The sequence below is a fragment of the Chiloscyllium plagiosum genome, unplaced genomic scaffold (assembly GCF_037043375.1).
Source record: "Chiloscyllium plagiosum isolate Xiang-an unplaced genomic scaffold, Cpla_swu_hap1 HiC_scaffold_35, whole genome shotgun sequence".
Lineage (NCBI taxonomy): Eukaryota > Metazoa > Chordata > Chondrichthyes > Orectolobiformes > Hemiscylliidae > Chiloscyllium > Chiloscyllium plagiosum.
Window position 1 is genome coordinate 63,524,790 of NW_028270173.1, and position 20,516 is coordinate 63,545,305.

General features: G+C 43.6%; 2 protein-coding genes and 1 pseudogene across 5 annotated transcripts in view; 1 reads left to right on the forward strand and 2 right to left on the reverse strand.

Annotated features, from left to right (window-relative positions):
* Positions 1–4,426: 4,426 nt before the first annotated feature.
* LOC148141058 (uncharacterized) lies at positions 4,427–7,929 on the reverse strand (annotated as a pseudogene).
* A 326-nt stretch (positions 7,930–8,255) lies between these two features.
* Positions 8,256–18,644, reverse strand: LOC148141059 (uncharacterized). Of its 2 annotated transcripts, XM_087979747.1 has the most exons (2): positions 17,308–18,644; positions 8,256–8,383 (listed from the first exon to the last, which is right to left on the reverse strand). In XM_087979747.1, the coding sequence occupies exons 1-2, from the start codon at positions 18,147–18,149 to the stop codon at positions 8,329–8,331; spliced, it is 897 nt and encodes a 298-aa protein (XP_087835873.1). In that variant the 5' UTR covers positions 18,150–18,644; the 3' UTR covers positions 8,256–8,328. The 2 variants fall into 2 exon arrangements, with proteins under 2 accessions (XP_087835873.1, XP_087835874.1); XM_087979748.1 differs by lacking the exon at positions 8,256–8,383 and having other exon boundaries at positions 17,221–18,640.
* The window catches only part of LOC122541583 (uncharacterized), a 102,443-nt gene continuing 99,558 nt past the window's right edge, over positions 17,632–20,516 (forward strand). For all 3 annotated transcript variants that reach the window (XM_087979732.1, XM_087979737.1, XM_087979736.1), the window contains exon 1: positions 17,632–17,766. The gene's annotated coding sequence lies outside the window, so the exon portion shown is untranslated. The remainder of the gene's footprint in view (positions 17,767–20,516) is intronic.

Below are 20,516 nucleotides of genomic sequence, written 5' to 3' on the forward strand. Positions count from 1 at the left end.
CAGCACTTGGCCCATATCCCTCGAAACCCTTTAAATTCATATACCCATTCAGATACCTTTTGACTGTTGTAATTGTACCAGTCTCCACCACTTCCTCTGGCAGTTCATTCCATGCATGAACCATCCTCTGTGTGAAAAAGTTGCTCCTTAGGTCCCTTTTAAATTTTTCCCCTCTCACCCTAAACCTATGCCCTCTAGTTCTGGACTCCCCCATTCCAGGGAAAAGACCTTGTCTATTTACTCTATCTATGCCCCTCATGATTTTATAAACCTCTATAAGGTCACCCCTCAGCCTCCGATGCTCCAGGGAAAACAGCCCCAGCCTATTCTGCCTCTCCCTAAAGCTCAAACTCTCCAACCCTGGCAACATCCTTATAAGTCTTTTCTAAATCTTTTCAAGTTTCACAACATCCTACCGATAGGAAGGAAACCAGAATTATACGTAATATTCCAAAAGTCGCCCAACCAACGTTATCACCGTCACAAGGACTTGCGATCTGCCCGAGGTTATCTAGAGTCACCAAAGCTGCCGGTGAGCCCGGATTGGTTTTGGTCTGATAAATGCATGCATCCCCGCATGGGTCACCGCTCGTTTGCATATATTAGCTCTAGAATTACCATAGTTATCCAAGTAGTGTTTGAAGCGATCAAAGGAACCATAACTGATTTAATGAGCCATTCGCAGTTTCATTGTACCAGCTGTGAGTACTTAGACATGCATAGCTTAATCTTTGAGACAAGCATATGCTACTGGCAGGATCAACCAGGTTACCAAACCCAAAACTGTTCACCGGCCAACTGGCGCCCGAGGTTCCCCAGCCCGACACCACCATCACCCGGATGTCATCCTGGCACTGGGTTCAACTCTTTTGAAATTCAGCCTTTCATCTGACCCAAAAGCAAGACACCCCGGTACCAACGGGTCAGACGGAGCATCACCCTTACGGGAGAAAGGGTAGGCACATGCAAGCCAAAACAAGACGTGTACGCAAGCTCAGAGGAGAGAGTGGGAGCTCCACCTCCCTGGCACCTGTCTCTAGCTCCTGTCCACCACAATGTCCTGTCCAGCCACAATATGACCTCCCAACTCCTATACTCAATGGTCTGACTAATAGAGGAAAACATACTAAATGCCTTTTTCACTATCCTACCTACCTGCGACTCTACTTTCAAGGAATTACGAACCTGCACTCCAAGGTCCTTTTGTTCAGCAACAGCCCCCAGGAGCTTACTATTATGTGTACAAGTCCTGCTATGAATTGCTTTTCCAAAATATAGCACCTCACATTTATCAAATTTAAACTCCAACTGCCACTCCTTGGCCCATTGGCCCGCCTGATCAAGATCCCACTATACTCCGAGGTGACCTTCTTTGCTGTCCACTACACCTCCAATTTTGGTGTCATCTGCAAACTTACTAACTATATCTCCTACGTTCACATCCAAATCAATTATATAAATGATGAAGCAGAGGACCCAGCACCAATCCTTGTGGCACACTACTGGCCACAGGCCTCCAGTCTGAAAAATAATGCTCCACCACCACCCTCCATCTTCTACCTTTGAGCCAGTTCTGTATCCAAATGGTTGGTTCTCCCTGTATTTCATGAGATTAGATTAAGTTAGATTAGATTAGATTACTTACAGTGTGGAAACAGGCCCGTCGGCCCAACAAGTTCCCACCAACCCTCCGAAGAACAACCCACCCAGACCCATTCCCCTACATTTACCCCTTCACCTAATACTATGGGCAATTTAGCATGGCCAATTCACCTAACCTGCACATTTTTGGGCTGTGGGAGGAAACTGGAGCACCTGGAGTAAACCCACGCAGACACGAGGAGAATGTGCAAACTCCACACAGACAGCCTGAGGCGGGAATTGAACCTGGGTCCCTGGTGCTGTGAGGCAACAGTGCTAACCACCGTGCCACCCAATTTAACTTTGCTAACCAAGCTACCATGAGGAAACTTGTCGGAAGCCTTACTGAAGTTCATATAGATCACATTCACCACTCTGCCCTCATCAATCCTCTTTGTTACTTCTTCAAAAAGGAGAAAGTGAGGTCTGCAGACGCTGGAGATCAAAGCTGAAACTTTATTGCTGGAACAGCACAGCAGGTCAGGCAGCATCTAGGGAACAGAAGATTCGACGTTTCGGGCACATGCCCTTCTTCAGGAAACTCAATTAACATTTGTAAGACATGATTTTCCATGCACAAGGCCATGCTAACTATCCCTAATTAGTCCTTGCCTTTCCAATTACATGTAAATCGTGTCCCTCAGGATTCCCTCCAACAAATTACCCACCAACAATGTCAGGCTCACAGGTCTATTGTTCCTTGGCTTTTTATTATCACTTTTCTTAAATAGTGGCACCACGTTAGCCAACCATCAGTCTTTTAGCACCTCACCGGTGACTATCGATGACACAAATATCTCAGCACGGGGCTCAACAATCACTTCCCTAGCTTCCCACAGAGTTCTTGGGTACACCTGATCAAGTCATGGGGATTTATCCACTTTTATGCATTTCAAGACATCCAGCACCTTCTCCTTGTAATTATAGATATTTCTCAAGATATCACCATCTATTTCCCCACATTCTCTATCTTCCATGTGCTTCTCCACAGTAAACACTGATGCAAAAAAGTCATTTAGTATCTCCCCCATCTCCTGTGGCTCCATACATCGGCTGCCTTGCTGATCTTTGAGGGGTCCTTCTCTATCCCTAGTTAACCTTTTGTCCTTAATCCATTTATAAAATACCTTTGGATCTCCTTAAACCTATTTGCCAAAGCTATCTCATGTTCCCTTTTTGCCCACTTGATTTCCCTCTTAAGTATACTCCTACTGCCTTTTTACTCTTCTAAGGATACATTCGATCTCTGGTGTCTCTGTCTGAAATATGCTTCCTTCTTTTTCTTAACCAAAACTTCAATTTCTCTAGTCATCCACCATTCCCTACACCTACCAGCCTTTCCTTTCACCCTAACAGGAATATACTGACTTTGGACTCTCATTTTTGAAGGCTTCCCATTTTCCAGCCATCCCATTACCTGCGAACATCTGCCCCAATCAGCTTTTGAAAGTTCTTTGGCAAAAGACTGCAGATACTGGAAATCAGAGTCTAGATTAGAGTGGTGCTGGAAACACAGCAGGTCAGGCAGCATCCAAGGAGGAGGAAAATCAATGTTTCGGACAAAAGCCCTTCATCAGGACTGAAGTTTTGAAAGTTCTTGCCTAACACCATCAAAATTGGCCTTCCTCCAACTTTGAACTTCAACTTTTAGATCCGGTCTATCATTTACCATCACCATTTTAAAACTAAAGCATTATGGTTACTTGCCCCAAAGTGCTCCCCCACTGACACCTCAGTCACCTGCCCTGCCTTATTTCCCAAGAGTAGGTCAAGCTTTGCACCTTCTTAAGTAGGTACATCCACATACTGAATCAGAAAATGTTCTCATACACACTTAACAAATTCCTCTCCATCTAAGCCCTTAACTCAATGGCACTCCCTGCTTATGTTTGGAAAGTTGAAATCCCCTACCATAACCAGCTGATTATTCTTACAGAAAACTGAAATCTCCTTACAAATAAACATTAGGAACTTGAGGGGGTCAGTGTGATCATTGGGGGATCTGGTTAACACTGATGTCATGGAAAGGTCTCATTCACTTCACTACCTGAGGACAGATGCTTATCTACAGGAAGAAGGGCTTATGCCCGAAACGTCGATTCTCCTGTTCCTTGGATGCTGCCTGACCTGCTGCGCTTTTCCAGCAACACATTTTCAGCTCTGATCTCCAGCATCTGCAGCCCTCACTTTATCTACAGGAAAGCCAATTGTCACTATATGAGTTTACTTATATTAGCTCCACATACAAATACGTATGAACAGAGACTCAGTAAAGAACATTGATTATGCCACACATTTGTTCTGCACCATTGTCTAACAGGGGGAAGATCAGAATCTAAATAGTGGACAGTCCTGTTAAAAGAGGTGTCGACAATTTGTTTACGCATTTTGCAATGTGGTTGCTTTCAATCAATGGAGGTCGGGGTGAAAGGTGCTGTTTGTTCAGAAAGCCAAAAGCCTCAGAAATTCCTCATGTGACCCTGATAACAACACTAATCTATATCCATGAAAGAATTTATCTGGAGGTGGACTATACTTCAAAGAACACTACTTTGGTTGTCAAATATTTTCTGGCTTCTGATGTTTGTGAAAGTTGATATATAAATGAAAGTTCTGTCCTCTTACAGCAACATTCTGCTTCCTCAGAACTGGAAATTTGAAACCCATTGATGGAGAATGTATCCAACTACAGTGACACCGACCAATAAATTGTGTTCAGGACTCTTGCTGTAGGTTCGTGAGTGTTTCAGTGAATAGAAAGATACTAAGCTAACAGATCAGGGAATTAGGTAAAAATTAAATTTATTGGCGATTCTAAATGTATACAAAATAATAATAAACATCAGATGATAGTAATCACATTCTAAACCTTGAATCAATCCAAATAACAAAAGGTTTGAAAATAACTAAGATCTTTCCTAGAACATAAAATGAATCATAGAAGCGTGTAAGTTGAATATATCACACCTTGATTACATTGAGATACAACGGCCTGAGGGAATTCAGATCTGCCGAGATTCACCCTTACTCCTTCACCATACCCAGGACAATCATTCTCCTGGACAGTACAGCACATGCATTCCCATGGTAATAATGAAACACCTGTCCATATACACACACACGTACATCTTTTGTCACCATCAAGTTAGTTAACCAAATCTCTCATATCCAATTCCTATGGCCTTGTTCCCAAAACTACATTCCTCTTTTCCTTCCTGCTTGACATCTGCGCTTCTCAAGTCCAGAAGAGAATAAGTAAATCACAGCTACTCTTCACAAAACTAATTTTGTCCTTGTGGAAATTACGTTCCAGCTGTACAGAGCTCTGTTTAGACCCTATCTGGAAAAATGAGTTTAGTTCTGGACACAGTATGTCAGGAAAGATATATTGGCCTGCAGATTCACCAGAACGTTCCAGGGCCTAAACTGGTTCAATTTAGATAACAGGTTACACAGGCTGAGTTTGCATTTGCCTGAATGTGGAACATTAAGGGATAATCTAATTGAGATGCTTAAAATGATTCATCGAGTTGACAGAGAAAACCCACTCCCCATCACCCATCTTTTAATATTCCCTCCTTAAACCTTCTGGTATTTATCTTTCTTTTTTTATTTCACGCTATCCTCATTTCCACTTCTTTGAGCAAACTTTTGATCATAAGACCAGAAGATGAAGGAGCAGAAGTAGCCCATTAGGCCCTTCAAGTCTGCTCTGCCATTCAATGAAATGGTGGCTGATCTGACAATCCTCAAATCTATTTTTCCTGCCTTTTTCCCGTAACATTTGATTGCTTTATTGGTAAAAGTCAGTCTTTCCCAGCCTTGAATATACTTAACAAAACTCATCCTCAACAGCCCTTACAGAGAAGCATTCACAGATTCACTATCCTCCAAGAGAAATAAATTCCTCATCACTATTTTGAATGGGTGATTCCTCAGTCTGAGATTTTCCCTTTGATACCTGGAGACTCCCACATGGGGAAACTTTTCCATATCTACCCTGTCAAACCCCTAAGAAACTTATATGTTGAACATATCTCCTTTCATTCTTGTAATCACCAATAATACAAGCCCAACTGATTCAAATTCTCCTCATAATGAAATCCCTCAATACCTTGGAATCAACCTACTGACGCTTCTCTGAACTGCATCCAATGCTAGTATATTTTTCTTATATAAGTACACCAAAGCTGTTCACTGTATTCGTGCTGGGATCTGACTAGTGACATATAATTTTAACAAGACTTCCCTATTTATATGATAAACCTCAGAATGTTTTACTATTTTCAGCTGCTCTGTAAATGTAATCTAATGTCCTCTCACATTCCCTCCAATCCTCAAGGTACTGATCTGGAGTACAGATTGTGGATATTGACTGGCCTCTAGTGTTTTAAGCAAGTGGTCATGCAGCATGTGGTGACCCAAGCAGTGAATGCTGTGAGACAATGGACTGTCACAGCCAAGCCATATCCCACCCTCTCCCTGACTTCCCAGCTGGGCTTACTAATGAGGAATGGGATTCCTTGCTGATTCTCCCATTTCATAGACCAGAGATTCTGAGGCTAATTGAGCTACCTCTGTTACAACCCCAGGAATGGCTCGCCCTCCCCCAGTGCTGGTCGATCCCAAGCTGAAGCCTTTCTAACCACTGAGTATTTGATTGTGTTCTTGGTCAGAGTGAGAGTCAGTGTGTGACTTGTACCTGACACTGCACTGAAAGGAAGCTGAGTTTTTACAGGCGCTTCTACAATACTGTCTCCTTTTAATGATGTTTGATGATCTAGTCAAAGGTTTAACTGACCTACTTCAAATCATGAGCTCAATGGAGGGAGAGGTTCAAGACAGACGCTGCTGAGACAGACAGTACTTTGGAATGACCACTCCCTTGTGTGAACACTGGAGGGTAAACAACACAGTAAACTCTCAGTGCAATGGAAGCAAGTGACCCTGTTTCAAGTCTATGTAGCGATGACAGTGTCTGGTGAGACAGGAGGAGGATGTGGTGAAACAATGCTTGCACATCACACGGGAAGGATTTGTTGCTGTGCAGGTTCACTGATCTTTCAGGAGCTTTGCGAATTATTTAAACATTTTACTGACACAATTTCTGCCTTGTGATTATGAATTCATGGATGGGGAGATACATGAACCATGTGAAAGCCTACTTAGCCACCTCAGATCTAAAAGGATTCTCTATGTGAATCTGCTACTGTTCCAGGAGGGTCTGAGACTTCAGGAGAACATTATCATAAATGTTACACTTAAACCATTTACCGGCTTTGTGGGTCCTCTGATGGACCTAGGCTTTAACAAGTTGATGAAGGCTTTCTCTCACAGCTCCTGTCTGAGCAGCTTCTCCTCACAATGTTAGTGTCAGCGTTTCATAAGCATTGATGACTGGGTGAAGACTCAGTCACAGACCTCACATTTGTAAAGCTTTTCTCTGTGTGAATGTGCCGGTGATTCAACAGGCCTGATAACTGTGCAAAGCCCTTATTACACACCTCACATGTGAAAGCTTTCTCTCCTGTGTGGAGGCGAAGGTGTTCACGGAGAATAGAGGATCGTGAGAATGATTTGTCACACTCTGTGCATCTGAATGGCTTCTCTCCGGTGTGAATGCGTTTGTGTGTGTGAAAGTGGGATGAACGTGAGAACGATTTGTCACAAATCTCGCATTTGAATGGTTTCTCCCCAGTGTGAATGCGTCGGTGTTGTATGAGTGTTGATGACTGTGTGAAGGCTCGGTCACAAACTTCGCATTTGAAGGGCTTCTCCCCTGTATGTATCCTCTGGTGTGTCAGGAGGTCTGATAATTGGACAAAAGATATCTCACAATTCTCACATTTGAAGGGTTTGTCCTCTGTGTGAATCCTCTGGTGTGTAAGAAGCCTTGTGGATGTTGCAAAAGCCTTATTGCAAACATCACACTTGAAGTGTTTCTGCCCTGTGTGCACTGCCTGATGGACCAGGAGGTTCGATGACTGCGTGAAGGATTTGTCACACACTTCACAGGTGTACAGTTTCTCTCCTGTGTGAATGCGCTGGTGAGCACGGAGTATCGATGACTGTGAAAATGATTTGTCACACACCTCACATGTGAATGGTTTTTCCCCTGTGTGTATGCGTTGGTGGGCACGGAGGTTTGAAAAATGTGAGAATGCTTTGTCACACACCTCACACATGAACGGCTTCTCCCCTGTGTGACTGCGTTGGTGAAGGCTGAAGTGGGATGAGCGTGAGAACGATTTGTCACACACTTTGCACTTGAATGGTTTCTCTTCCATCTTGCTTCTCGAGTTTATAGTTGATGCAAAAGTTGCATCTTGTACGTTGGGAAATCTTATGAGACTGTGCAGTCTTCCTCCACATCACACTTGAACTGCCTCTCTCCTATTAGAAAAGTCAGTGGTTCATGAGGCTTCATGAATGATTGAAGCTCTCACCACACTTTGAATTCACTCATACTTCTTTCCAGCCTCACCCTGACTGATCACTCACAGCTAGCTGGTTCTGATGGAAGGCTCCACAGCATTGACTGGTTTCAGATCTGATGATATGCGAAAGCTCCCCCTGACGCAACTGATTTTCAGATGATGGTTGGTCTTCGCTGTGTTGGGCAATGCTGCGAAGGGACGTACTGTCTTCCCACAGTCTTGCAGTTGTCCCTTGGGTGATGGTTAAGATCTATCTGCAGTGACTATCCTCTCTATATTCTCTGGTGTCGTAAAGTGCAATCCTTCTGTAAAACAGGAAAAGGAAACATGATTTTCTCCAACTCCCTTTCCTCCTTTGCTCATCAGTTATAGACAGTTAGACTGTACCACAGCCAGTCTCCTATTTTGTGTGTGTGTGTGTGCGCCCGCGCACGCTTGGGGCAGGGGGTGCGGGGGGCAGATTCATATGTAATTCCTTTCTTTTTCCTCAACTGTCTGTCACACACCTTCTGTTTCCAAGAGGTACACTGGATACTGAGCAGGCCCAGATAATGTGGCTATTTTCTTTCCTCCACCCAAACACCATCTTCCCAGACAAGATCAGCACAATGGAAAGTCATTCAGGTCAAACGTAAAACAGGCCACCATTTCTCTGTGAACTCACACCACTGAATTGTATCATTCTGGAAACATCACAGATTCCTCTGTCACCATCCCTGGAAATGTAGCAATTCACTGGCACATGGGAAGTACTCAATATTGGCTGCATGGAGTTGCATGCCTTCAGGTCAAATAGGTTTAAGAAAAATTACCACTCCCCTCCTAACTGATGAATGAGGACTTCACCGTATTCTTCGTTTTCAGAGACGTGGACTGAGGACAGAACCCAAAGCTGGGTGTCCATCAGATGCATTGAGCCATCAGCAGCAAGACTGTATTCTACTACAATCTAACAGTCTGGCATAGCCCTCATTCCATGGTTATCGTCAAATCAGTGGATAGACATCAGCAATGACCCTATTGATGGCAAGGTAGGGTTGAAGGGCCAAATGGATTACTTCTGCTTTTAAGACAGATATGTTCATAACAGAAAACTTTGAAAGCTGAGGGTGTTGTTGATCTGGTTCCTGTAAAGACTATAATGCTGCAGAAAGCTTAATATTCAAATATAACTGTAACATTGGTTTTGTGAGAAATTGAAAAGGGTTTTCTTTTCTGTAAAAATTGCTGCAAAGTATATTTACTCAATGTTAGCATTTCAAGTCCAGCAACTCGTCATCAGACAAAGGTCGGTTCTGATGAAGGGTCATAGGACTCAAAGTGTTAACTGTTATTCTCTCCACAGCGCTGGAGAAACTCAGCAAGTCTGACAGCATTTCTCTATTTTTGTTTGCTTCAGATCGGCAGCATCCATAGTTTTATTTTAATGTTTAGTCAATGTTGGTTTTAGTTTTTTTTTGTTAGAATAAAAGCCCTAGAATGGGAAATCATGTAGTACGATGATTTTTCAGTGGTCACTAGGAATCAAGATCTCTTTTAAATATTAAACAAAAACAGAAATTGCTGGAAACATTCAGCAAGTCTGGCAGCATCTGTGGCGAGAAATCAAAGTTAATGTTTCGGATCCACTGATCCTTCCTCAGAACTCATGGTAGCGAGCAAAATGCTGGTTTTTATGCAGAAGATCGGGTGGAGTGATGTGGTAAGAAGTACATGATAGGTGGTGGTAGAGCCCAAAGAGAGAGAAGAACAATTGAACAGACAAGCGAGTGGATAACAATCAGCCTAGGAAAATGAGCAGCTACTAATGGGAACAATTAGAGGCTAACATGGATAGTGTGTAATAGCAGACCATGTGATAACAAGGCCTAGTGTGTGAGGATTGAGTTAAGTACATGGGAGAAGGTGCCTTAAACTCTAAAATTGTTAAATGCAATATTGAGTCCAGAAGGCTGCAGGTTTCCAAGCGGAAAACAAGGTGTTCCAGTTCTTCCAGTTTGCACTGAGCTTCATTGGAACACTGCACAGCACAGTGGCTCAAAGGTTAGCACTGTTACCTCACAGCGCCAGGAACCCGGGTTCGATTCCATCCTTGGGTGACTATATGGAATTTGCACATTCTCCCCGTGTCTGCATGGGTTTTCTCCAGGTGCTCCGGTTTCCTCCCACAGTCCAAAGACGTGTAGGTTAGGTGAATTGGCCATGCTAAATTGCCCAATTGTGTTCAGGGATGTGTAGGATAGGTCTATTAATCACGGGTAAATTTAGAGTAATAGGGTAGGGGAATGGGTTTGGGTAAGATACTCTTCGGAGTGTCGGTGTGGATTTGGGTAGGATACTCTTCGGAGTGTGGACTTGTTGGGTCGAAAGGCCTGTTTCTATACTGTAGAGATTCTATGATTCTATGCAGTAAGCTTGAGACAGATGTTGGCTGGGGAACAAGGTTTTGTGTTGAAGACGCAAGGTCTCCTTTTTTTGTAGATAGAACAGAGGTGTTCTGCAAGCACTCACACAGATGACGTTTGATTTGTCCAATACAGAGGAGATGACACTGTGAACACTGAATACAGTAAACTAAATTGAGTAAAGTGCTGCTTCACCTGGAAGGTGAGTTTGGGCCATTGGATAGTGAGAAGGGAGGAAGTAAACGGGCAGGTGTTACACCTTCTGCAGTTGCAGGGGAAGGTGGCATGGGGCTGGGGTTTGTTGGGAGTGAAGGAGGAGTGGATCAGAGTGATGTGGAGGGATAACAGGGGAGGAGAAGGGAATGTATGTCTGGTGGTGGCATCCTGCTGGAGAGGTGGAAATGGCAGATAATAATCCTCCAGATGCTGGACAAATGGTAGGTGAGGCCAAGGGGGACCTCATCACTGCTGTGGGAGGGGATGAGGGAGATCTGTCAGATCCGTCAAAGGGCCCTGTCAACTAGTGCTGGAGAATGGTTGGCTGAGGAAGAAAGTGGACATTTCAGAGGCCCCCTTGTCGAAGTTGGCATCATCACAACTGATGCAATGGAGACAGTGGAATTAGGAGAGTGGAATACAGTTTTTACTGGAAGCAGGGTGTGAGGATATATAGTCAAGGTAACTGTTGGAGTCAATTGGTTTGTAGTGGTTATTGGCAGCTAGCCTATCCCCAGAAATGGAAACAGAGATATCGTGGAAGGGAAGGGAGGGGTTGGAGATGGACCAGGTGAAGGTGAGAGCAGGATAGCAATTGCAATCAAAATTGATAAACTTTTCCAATTCTGACATTGATTTCCCAGAGAAAGAGTTGTGGTTGGGAGCTGGAATTAGACTGGAACAAAGAATGTTCCACCTTACCCATAAAGAGATAGGCATAACTGGGGCCTATGCTGGTAACCGTATATTTTAAACATTTTTAAAATGTTAGTTGTTTCTACAGAACCTGAGAAGTCTCTCAAAAAACACCATTAGAAAAAGATCACCTAAAAATATAACACTGAAGTTGTGGGATCTTACTGTGCACTGATTTACTGTCAAGTTTCCTACATGGTAATCTAATCTAATCTAATCTAGTAATAGTATCCACACTTCCAAAAATTTCATTACCTGTAAACAGCTTGGGGACATCTGGTGATTATGATAAGCTCTATATAAATGCAAGTCTTTGTTCTCTTACCTCAGGTACTTAAAGAGATAGGGTGGTAGGTGGTCTAAGAGAATTTTAAAAATAACAGGAAACATCCAGATCACAACATACAGAGAAAACTGACCATTCCCAGTCCACAGGATAATAACCAGCTCCGAACAAACACACACACACACGACTCAACAAGACAAAATCAAGAAGAATCCTCAGGCATTCTTCATCTCCCAGATGATGACATCTCAGCTTCCTAAATTCAAGAATGACCAGCAACAACATTCAGCCTGGAAATCAGAGGGAAATGCTTCCAATAAACACACTCAATATCCAACACACAGCTCCAGTCACACAGTTCAGCACAAAGCACCGAGTAAACAGCTCTCTCAGCTGGATCTTCTCACACAGCATAAGGGACATTTCCACCCCTGACTGCCCACAGGATAGTCAGACTGCCTGAAGATTGGTGTGGACATTATGGGATACAATTTATATAAAAGCTGCTCCTTCACTCACCATCTCCTCACTTGGTTTTCAGTCCCTATAGGAAGTGAACCAGCTCTGGAAGAGGAAGAGGAGACAATGTGCCGAGCCCTTGCGCGGAGTGCGAGCGCAGCGTGCCTCGGCATTTGTGGGTTATGCTGTTGAAGTGTTAGCTGTGTTTCTTCGTTTTTCCGCTTTTTAGTAAGAAGTACTCGAATGTTTAACTTTTTAAACTTTATTCTCCTTATGCTTCTGCTTTTTAGCGAAGATCCTAAACCTCGGCACAATTAAATCGAAGATGGCACGGTCACCGGCTACCTGTAAACTTTTCACTGTACTCATGTGAGTACATGTAAATAAAAACGTATTTCCAAATTAATTGAAAAGGCTATAATGGGAAAAGTGGGTGGGCTCTCTGATTGACATCTCTCACAGCCAATCCAAATATTCCTGGAGCAATATGCATTTCTTAAACCGTGGGAAATGGAGGTGACAACTTTGAGCTGCAAATGAGGTGGAGATTTTATCTCGCCATTGTCAAGATTAGATTAGATTCCCTACAGTGTGGAAACGGGCCGTTCGGCCCAACAAGGCCACACTGACCCTCTGAAGAGTAACCCACTCAGACCCATTTCTCTCAGTCTAATGCACCTAACATTATGGGCAATTTAGCATGGCCAATTCACCTGACCTGCTCATCTTTGGACTGTGGAGGAAAGCAGAGCACCCGGAGGAAACCCATGCAGACACGGTAAGAATGTTCAAATTCCACATAGACAGTCGCCCAAGGCTGGAATCGAACCTGGGACCCTGGTGTTGTGCTAATCACTGAGCCACCGTGCCGCCCCGTTGACCCATCTGAATAAATCCCACTGATTGCAACTGCTGTCTCAGTTCCCTGTTTGTAAATGTTTGACATGGGTTTCCTGTGTGGGAATAGTGTTCTTCATCCTTAGAGGCTTTTAAACTGACAGTAGGTGTATGAGATATGTAGCCTTGGATGTGATTGACAACAGTTCAGAACAGTAATTGCCAACATCAATGTCTTCTGCAAATCATCACTTTGAAGAGAAAAGATAGTTGGAAACAGAATGAAATTAAAGCACTGAGGGTGAACAGAATATTTTTTGAGAAAGATCATAGACTCATAAATACATAATGATGTAAAGCACAGAAATAGACCCTTCGATCCAAGTCATCCATGTCGACCAGATGTCCCACACACAATCTGGCCCCACCTGCCAGCACCCAGCCCATATCCCTCCAAACCCTTCCTGTTCATAAAGCAATCCAGATGCTTTTTAAATGTTGCAATTGTACCAGCGTCCACCACATCCTCTGGCAGCTCATCCCGTACACTGCACCACCCTCTGCGTGAAACAGTTGCCCCTTAGGTCCCTTTTATATCTTTCCCCTCTCACCCTAAACCTATGCCCTCCAGTTCTGGACTCCCCCAACACAGAGAAAAGACTTTGTCTATTTACCCTATTCATGCCCCTCATGATTTAATAAACCTCTATAAGTCATAGAGTCCTAGAGATGTACTGCATGGAAACAGATGCCTCGATCCAACCATCCATGCCGACCAGATATCCCAACCCAATCTAGTCCCATCTGCCAGCACCCAGCCCATATCCCTCCAAACCCTTCCTATTCATATACCCATCCAAATGCCTTTTAAATGTTGCAATTGTACAAGCCTCCACCACTTCCTCTCAGCCCTTTCTATACTCATACCACCCTCTATGTGAAAACGTTGCCCCATACGTCTCTTTTATATCTTTTCCATCTCACCCTAAACTATGCCCTCTAGTTCTGGACTCCCTGACCCTAGGGAAAAGACTTTGTCTATTTCCTTATCCTTGCCCCTCATGATTTTGTAAACCTCTATAAGGTCACCCCTCAGCCTCCGACGCCCCAGGGAAAACAGCCCCAGCCTGTTCAGCCTCCCTCTACAGCTCAAACCCTCCAACCCTGACAACATCCTTGTAAATCTTTTCTGAACCCTTTCATGTTTCACAACATCCTTCCGATAGGAAGGACATCAGAACTGCATGCAATATTCAAAAGGCAGCCTAACCAACGTCCTGTACAGCCGCAACATAACCTTCCAACTCCTCTACTTAATATTCGGACCAATAAAGGAAAGCACCTTCTTCACGATCCTATCTAAGCTGCAACTCTATTTTCAAGGAGCTATGAACGTGCACTCCAAGGTCTTTTTTTTTCAGCAACACTCCCTAGGATCTTACCATTATGTGTATAAGTCCTGCTAAGATTTGCTTTCTCAGATTGGCATCTGCATTTCTAAATAAAACTCTATCTGCCATTCCTCAGCCCATTGGCCCATCTGATTAAGATCCTGTTGTACTCTGAGGTAACCTTCTTCACTCTCCACTACACCTCCAATTTTGGTGTCATGTGCAAACTTACTAACTACTTACAACTTCAAATTCTTATGCTGACATCCAAGTCATTTATGTAAATGACGAAAAGTAGTGGACCCAGCTCCAATCTTTGTGGCACTTGACTGGTCACAGGCCTCCAGTCTGAAAATCAGATTTAAAAGAGAGAGGGACAATGTCTGAAAAGAGGGAACCATAAACAATCTTGGTGAACAAGAGGACCAGGAGGGATGTTGTATGATCAGCATTTTAGTGAGAATCAGGTCAAGGAACAGGGGGTGGATCTCATAGACAACATGACATCATGAGGGGAGATAGGGAAAAAAAGATACAAAGATGAGTGTTCAGGGTTAGGACAGTGGGGAGTATTAATGGAAGTTTTCCCAGGTGGGTTCGTGAAAGAGGGGAATATGGCAGAGGCAGGCGATGGGATTGTTTCAATCTTATTTCCCTGATGAGAGAGACCATTTACCACGGAGCAGAGATTTAAAGTCAATAATTGTAGGATTAGGAAGCTGAGGCATATTTTTTTCACCCAGAAGGTGGTGAGGAATTGGAACTCATTTCAGAAACCATTATCATTCTTAAAAAAAGACATTTGGGTATGAGCTTGAAGGAATAGCTTGTGCACATTTGAAATAAGAGTGAAATAACTTTTCTACAATCACACCATTCAGCAAATACTCACAGAGAAAGTACAGAGTGGATTACATTCGGAGTCAAGCTCTGTCTCATCTGTCCCTGCAATGTCAGGTTAATCTGGGTCATTCTCACACCTGGATTAGGAACAAGACTCACCTGCCAAAGTCATTCAGAAGTTCCTACATTACTGACCTTAATGTCAATGGATGTCATGTTTGAAGCAAGACATTGGCAAATTGGGAATCACCAGAAATAATAGTTCGAGAACACACCATAGCTTGATCTCTCTGAGGAATACCACAGATTTTCAGATGGCTGCTGGTTGCTCTGGAGTGTGGCTGCACTTGAGCCAGTGAGATTTAGGATAGCTATGTTTTTGCTTGTTGTGGGGATCCTTTATCAATATCTAGTCTATAGGTTGTTCCTCTCTCTTAACAGTCTACCAGCTTTGCTCCATCACACTCACTTCTCTTGATAACAGGGACTTTACCATCTTTCACAGCTTGAAAAACCCAGACACAAAGCCAACGCTGACACCTACAGCTCTAACTAGTTTCCACTTTAAATGGAATCAAACTTTCCAGCCGCCAATTTACAGGGGGTAATTCATTCGCACACAGCCTTGGGACTATATCACTAAGAAGATGGCTTTGACAATAATTTTTTCTTTCAATGTTCAATAATGTTCTGCTCCCTGTAACTTGCAATGATAAACCTATTGACAGAGAAAGTATCCCATCTACAGTAACACTGACCAGTATATCATTTGTAAGGTCACTTCGTGTAGGATCCTTAATGTTCCAGTGAATAGAAACACACTAGGCTGCCAGATAATGTTTTAGAATTTAAAAAGCATGTTCAATTACAGGTTAAACATCTATACTGGAGATCAAACAGACAACAGAAAAACAATAACTTAATATTAATCAAACAATAACTTTAAATTAATCAAAATAACAAAACATTTGAAAATTCTACAAGCTCTTTCCCAGAAAATGAAATGAAACTTGGAATAGTATAAGATGAAAATATCACAGTTATTACAGTGAGATATGGTTTGTGGAAACTCACCCCCACTCCTTCACCATACTCGGGTCAGTAGACCTCCCAGTCAGGACAGTACACACATTACCCATGGTATTAGTCAAACACATATCACCTGAAGAGGATTTGTCGATAAATCACCAACTAAAGACAGCTGAGTCTACCCCATATCCTCTCCTGAAAGCTGGCTCAGTTTACGAACAGAAACCCGCACAACAGGGTTTACACTCTCAGAATACAACAAACACATTTTTTTGGAATATCCCTGTGCTTTCGTCTGGCTCCCAATTCTGATTGTCCGCAATGACACCAAACATCAGTGACATAGGTTGCAGTTTGGTTCTATAATACAAACCCACCAATGGTTCCACAGAGTGATCCCATGGGTTCATAGACCAGACAGTTTTCGTTCCTTTCCCAGGTGAGTCCAACAGTGCATTCTAATTTGCAACTGTTTGCCCTCCATTGATCACAATGCTACTGTAGCCTCCAATCTGGTTTAACCATTGCTCATATCCATGCATTTTATTCTGTTTCTTCCTGATCAATTTCCTTTACGGTCTAGGGGGCGAAAATTTGGTACACGACTGGTTTAACCTTCCATCACCAGATTTGACTGGATCACATCAAATATTAATGGTACTGCTTTCCTTTGCTCAGTACTCCAGGACCCTCCTAAATAGGAACAATAATCCACAACTTCTCCTTCCCAAAAGCATTATATGTCTTGTGGAAGTTGTACAGAGCTCTGTTTAGACACTAAACAACCTACACACTAAACTGGGGCAAAATGATTTAATTATGAGAACTAGTCGCACAGACAGAATGTGCATTCCTTTGAAAGTGGAAAAGTAAGGGATAATCTTCATGGAGGTGTTTAAGATGATTAAACAAGCCGATGGAGAGAAACAGTTAGAGAGAAAGCATTTCTCTGGTGGGAGAGTCCAGCACAGGGGCACAGTATTAGATCCATGCCATGTGGGGGTGATTCCTGAGTGTCAGTGATAGAGTGAATACCTCATCACAGTCACATTTAAATAGTTTCTCACATGTGAATCCTCTGATGCAGCAGGAGCTTTGATGAACTGGAGAAGGATTTGTTGCAGACATCACATGAAAACGGCTTCTCCCCAGTATGAATGCGTTGGTGCACACGGAAGCTCGATGACCTTGAGAATGATTTGCCGCATACATCACACGTGAATGGTTTCTCACCAGTGTGAATGCGCCAGTGACTGACCAAAGTTGATGACTGGGCAAATCCCCTGTTACACACCTCACACTTGAAAGGTTTCTCCCCAGTGTGCATGCGTTGGTGAACACGGAGGTTCCCTGACTTCAAAAATCCTTGGTCACACACCTCACATTTGAATGGCTTCTCCCCGGTGTGGATACGTTGGTGCTTTAGCAGCAGCGATGACTGTGTGAAGGCTCGCTCGCACACCTCACACTTGAAGGGCTTCTCCCCCGTGTGAATCCTCTGGTGTATCAGGAGATCAGAGGAACAGGTAAAAGATTTTTCACATTCCGTACACTTGAACGGTTTTTCCCCTGTGTGAATCCTCTGGTGTATCAGGAGGCTTGTAGACTTCAAAAAGGTTTTATTGCAAACCACACACTTAAATGGCCTCTCCCCTGTATGAATGCGTTGGTGTGTGCGGAGATTCGATGACACTGAAAATGATTTGTGGCATACCTCACATGTGAACGGTTTCTCACCCGTGTGAATGCGCCGGTGTTTCACCAGAGCTGATGACTGTGTAAATCCTCTGTTACACACTTCACAGGTAAATGGTTTCTCCCCTGTGTGAATATGTTGGTGATTCACAAGCGTTGATGACTGTGTGAATGCTCGGTCACACACTTCACACTTGAATGGCTTCTCTTCCATTTAGCTGTTTATTGTACTAACTTTTTGTTTATAAGATGCACCTTGTGGGTCAGGAAATTGTGTTGAGCTTTTGGAAACCTCACACAAACATCATTGCGCCTTCTTCCTCTAATCTCGTGTTAAACACATTCGAGGCCTTACTAATGTAAAAGCCTTTGAGAATGAAAAGTGTTACTCCCACACTAGAAATCCCTGTCAAATATTTACCAGGGGAACTGAGAGAGGAACTGCCATTAATGAGGTTTTACTCAAACGGAGCAATAGCAAGTTTAAATCTCCACCTGATCTGCTGCTCAATGTCACCTCCATTTCACTTGACAGTTTCCACAGCTTCAGGAAACTCACGTTGGTCCGGAAATATTTGGATTGACTGTGAGAGACGTCAATCAGAGAGCCCACCCACTCTGCACATTGTCTCCTCTTCCTCTTCCAGAGCTGGTTCACTTCCTATAGGGACTGAAAACCAAGTGAGGAGATGGTGAGTGAAGGAGCAGCTTTTATACAAATTGTATTCCATAATATCCACACCAATCTTCAGGCAGTCTGACTATCCTGTGGGCAGTCAGGGGTGGAAATGTCCCTTATGCTGTGTGAGAAGATCCAGCTGAGAGAGCTGTTTACTCGGTGCTTTGTGCTGAACTGTGTGACTGGAGCCGTGTGTTAGGTATTGAGTGTGTTTATTGGAAGCTTTCCAGGCTGAGGTTTGTTGCTGGCTTATTTATGAATATGAGAAGATGAGGTGTAATTGGGAGCTGGTTATTATCCTGTCCACTGTGAATGATCAGTTCTTCCTGTGTGTTGGACTCTGGGTCGTGCTTATCTTTTCAAACTCCTCCAAGATAACTTGGCAAAAACAATGACTGTAGATGCTGGAAACCAGATTCTGGATTAGTGGTGCTGGAAAAGCACAGCAATTCAGGCAGCATCCGAGCAGCAGTAAAATCGACGTTTCAAGCAAAAGCCCTTCATCAGGAATTTAGGCAGAGAGCCTGAAGGGTGGAGAGATAAATGAGATGAGGGTAGGGGGTGGGGAGAAAGTAGCATAGAGTACAATAGGTGAGTGGGAGTGGGGATGAAGGTGATAGGTCAGGGAGGAGGGTGGGGGAAGGTAGCAAACAGAACAATGGGTGGATGGGGGTGGGATGAAGATGATAAGTCAGAGAGGAGGGTGGAGTAGATAGGTGGAAAGAAAGATAGGCAGATAGGACAAGTCATGGGGACAGTGCTGAGCTGGGGGAAGGGTAAATGAGGAAACTATTGAAGTCCACATTGATGCCCTGAGGTTGAAGTGTTCCGAGGCGGAAGATGAGGTGTTCTTCCTCCAGGCGTAGGGTGGTGAGGGAGCAGCAGTGAAGGAGGCCCAGGACCTCAATGTCCTCGGCAGAGTGGGAGGGGGAGTTGAAATGTTGGGCCACAGGGTGGTGTGGTTGATTGGTGAGGGTGTCCCAGATCCAAGATAACTTGCAATGCCAAAGTGCTAGCATGTAAGGCAGAGCAGGTAGTTGTAGCAGGTTCCATGTTCTCAAGAACAGTATTTGAGGTTTTAAGACAAGCTGGACGCTTTCATGTTCTTATTTTGATTTTGAAATTCCATGAAATTGAAATTAACATGAAATTTCAATTGTATTAAGTTCCCAATATGAAGTGGCTGAGGTAAAGAGCAGTGCCGCCTTTAAAGGGAAACTAGATAAGCATAGGAAGAAAGGAATAGAAGGAGCTGCTGATAGGGTGAGATGAAGGGGGTGGGAGGAGGATCCTGTGAAGTATAAACATGGACCAACTCAGCAGAATGGCCTGATTCTTACTGTAATTCGATGTATGTAACTTTCTTTGGTTGGTTGAATTTACAATCTCTGCATTGTTAAGCCAGCATCATAGGAATTCAGCTGCTATGCCTGGAGATACATGTATTGAAATGTCTTTTTATGCGGTCTTTAAAGATTTAAAGCCTCGGTCTTTCTCAAAAATCTGGGCTTGGATTTGATAGTTTTACCCAGTACCGTGACTGATAAATTGAACATCCCAAGTTCAGCTGAGCGAATGCTAACTTAGCAGGAGAAAGCAGAACCCTTCAATCAGCTATAATGAAGTAATACATTTCTTAAATTTTAGTAATTTCCTGCCCCGTGTGTTTTCTTCAAATAAATTGTTGCAAAGTAAGTGGGCGGCACAGTGGCTCAGTAGCACTGCTGCCTCTCAGCACCACGGACCCAGGTTCGACTCCTCCCTTGGGCGACTGTCTGTGTGCAGTATGCATATTCTCCCGTGTCTGCGAGGGGTTCCAGTTTCCCCCCCACAGTCCAAAGATGTGCAGGATAGGTGAATTGGCCATGCAAAATTGCCCATAGTGTTCAGGGATGTGCCGGC

What these genes read in the sequence shown, in the direction of transcription:
- LOC148141059 (XM_087979747.1), bottom strand. Translation starts at nt 18,149, where the DNA reads ATGGAAGAGAAGCCATTCAAGTGTGAAGTGTGTGACCGAGCATTCACA. An exon ending in CTGCATCAGAGGATTCACAT is followed by an intron (nt 8,384 to 17,307) that starts GTGAGAAACTAT and finishes CCTGTTTTACAG; the next exon opens with AAGGATTGCACTTTACGACA.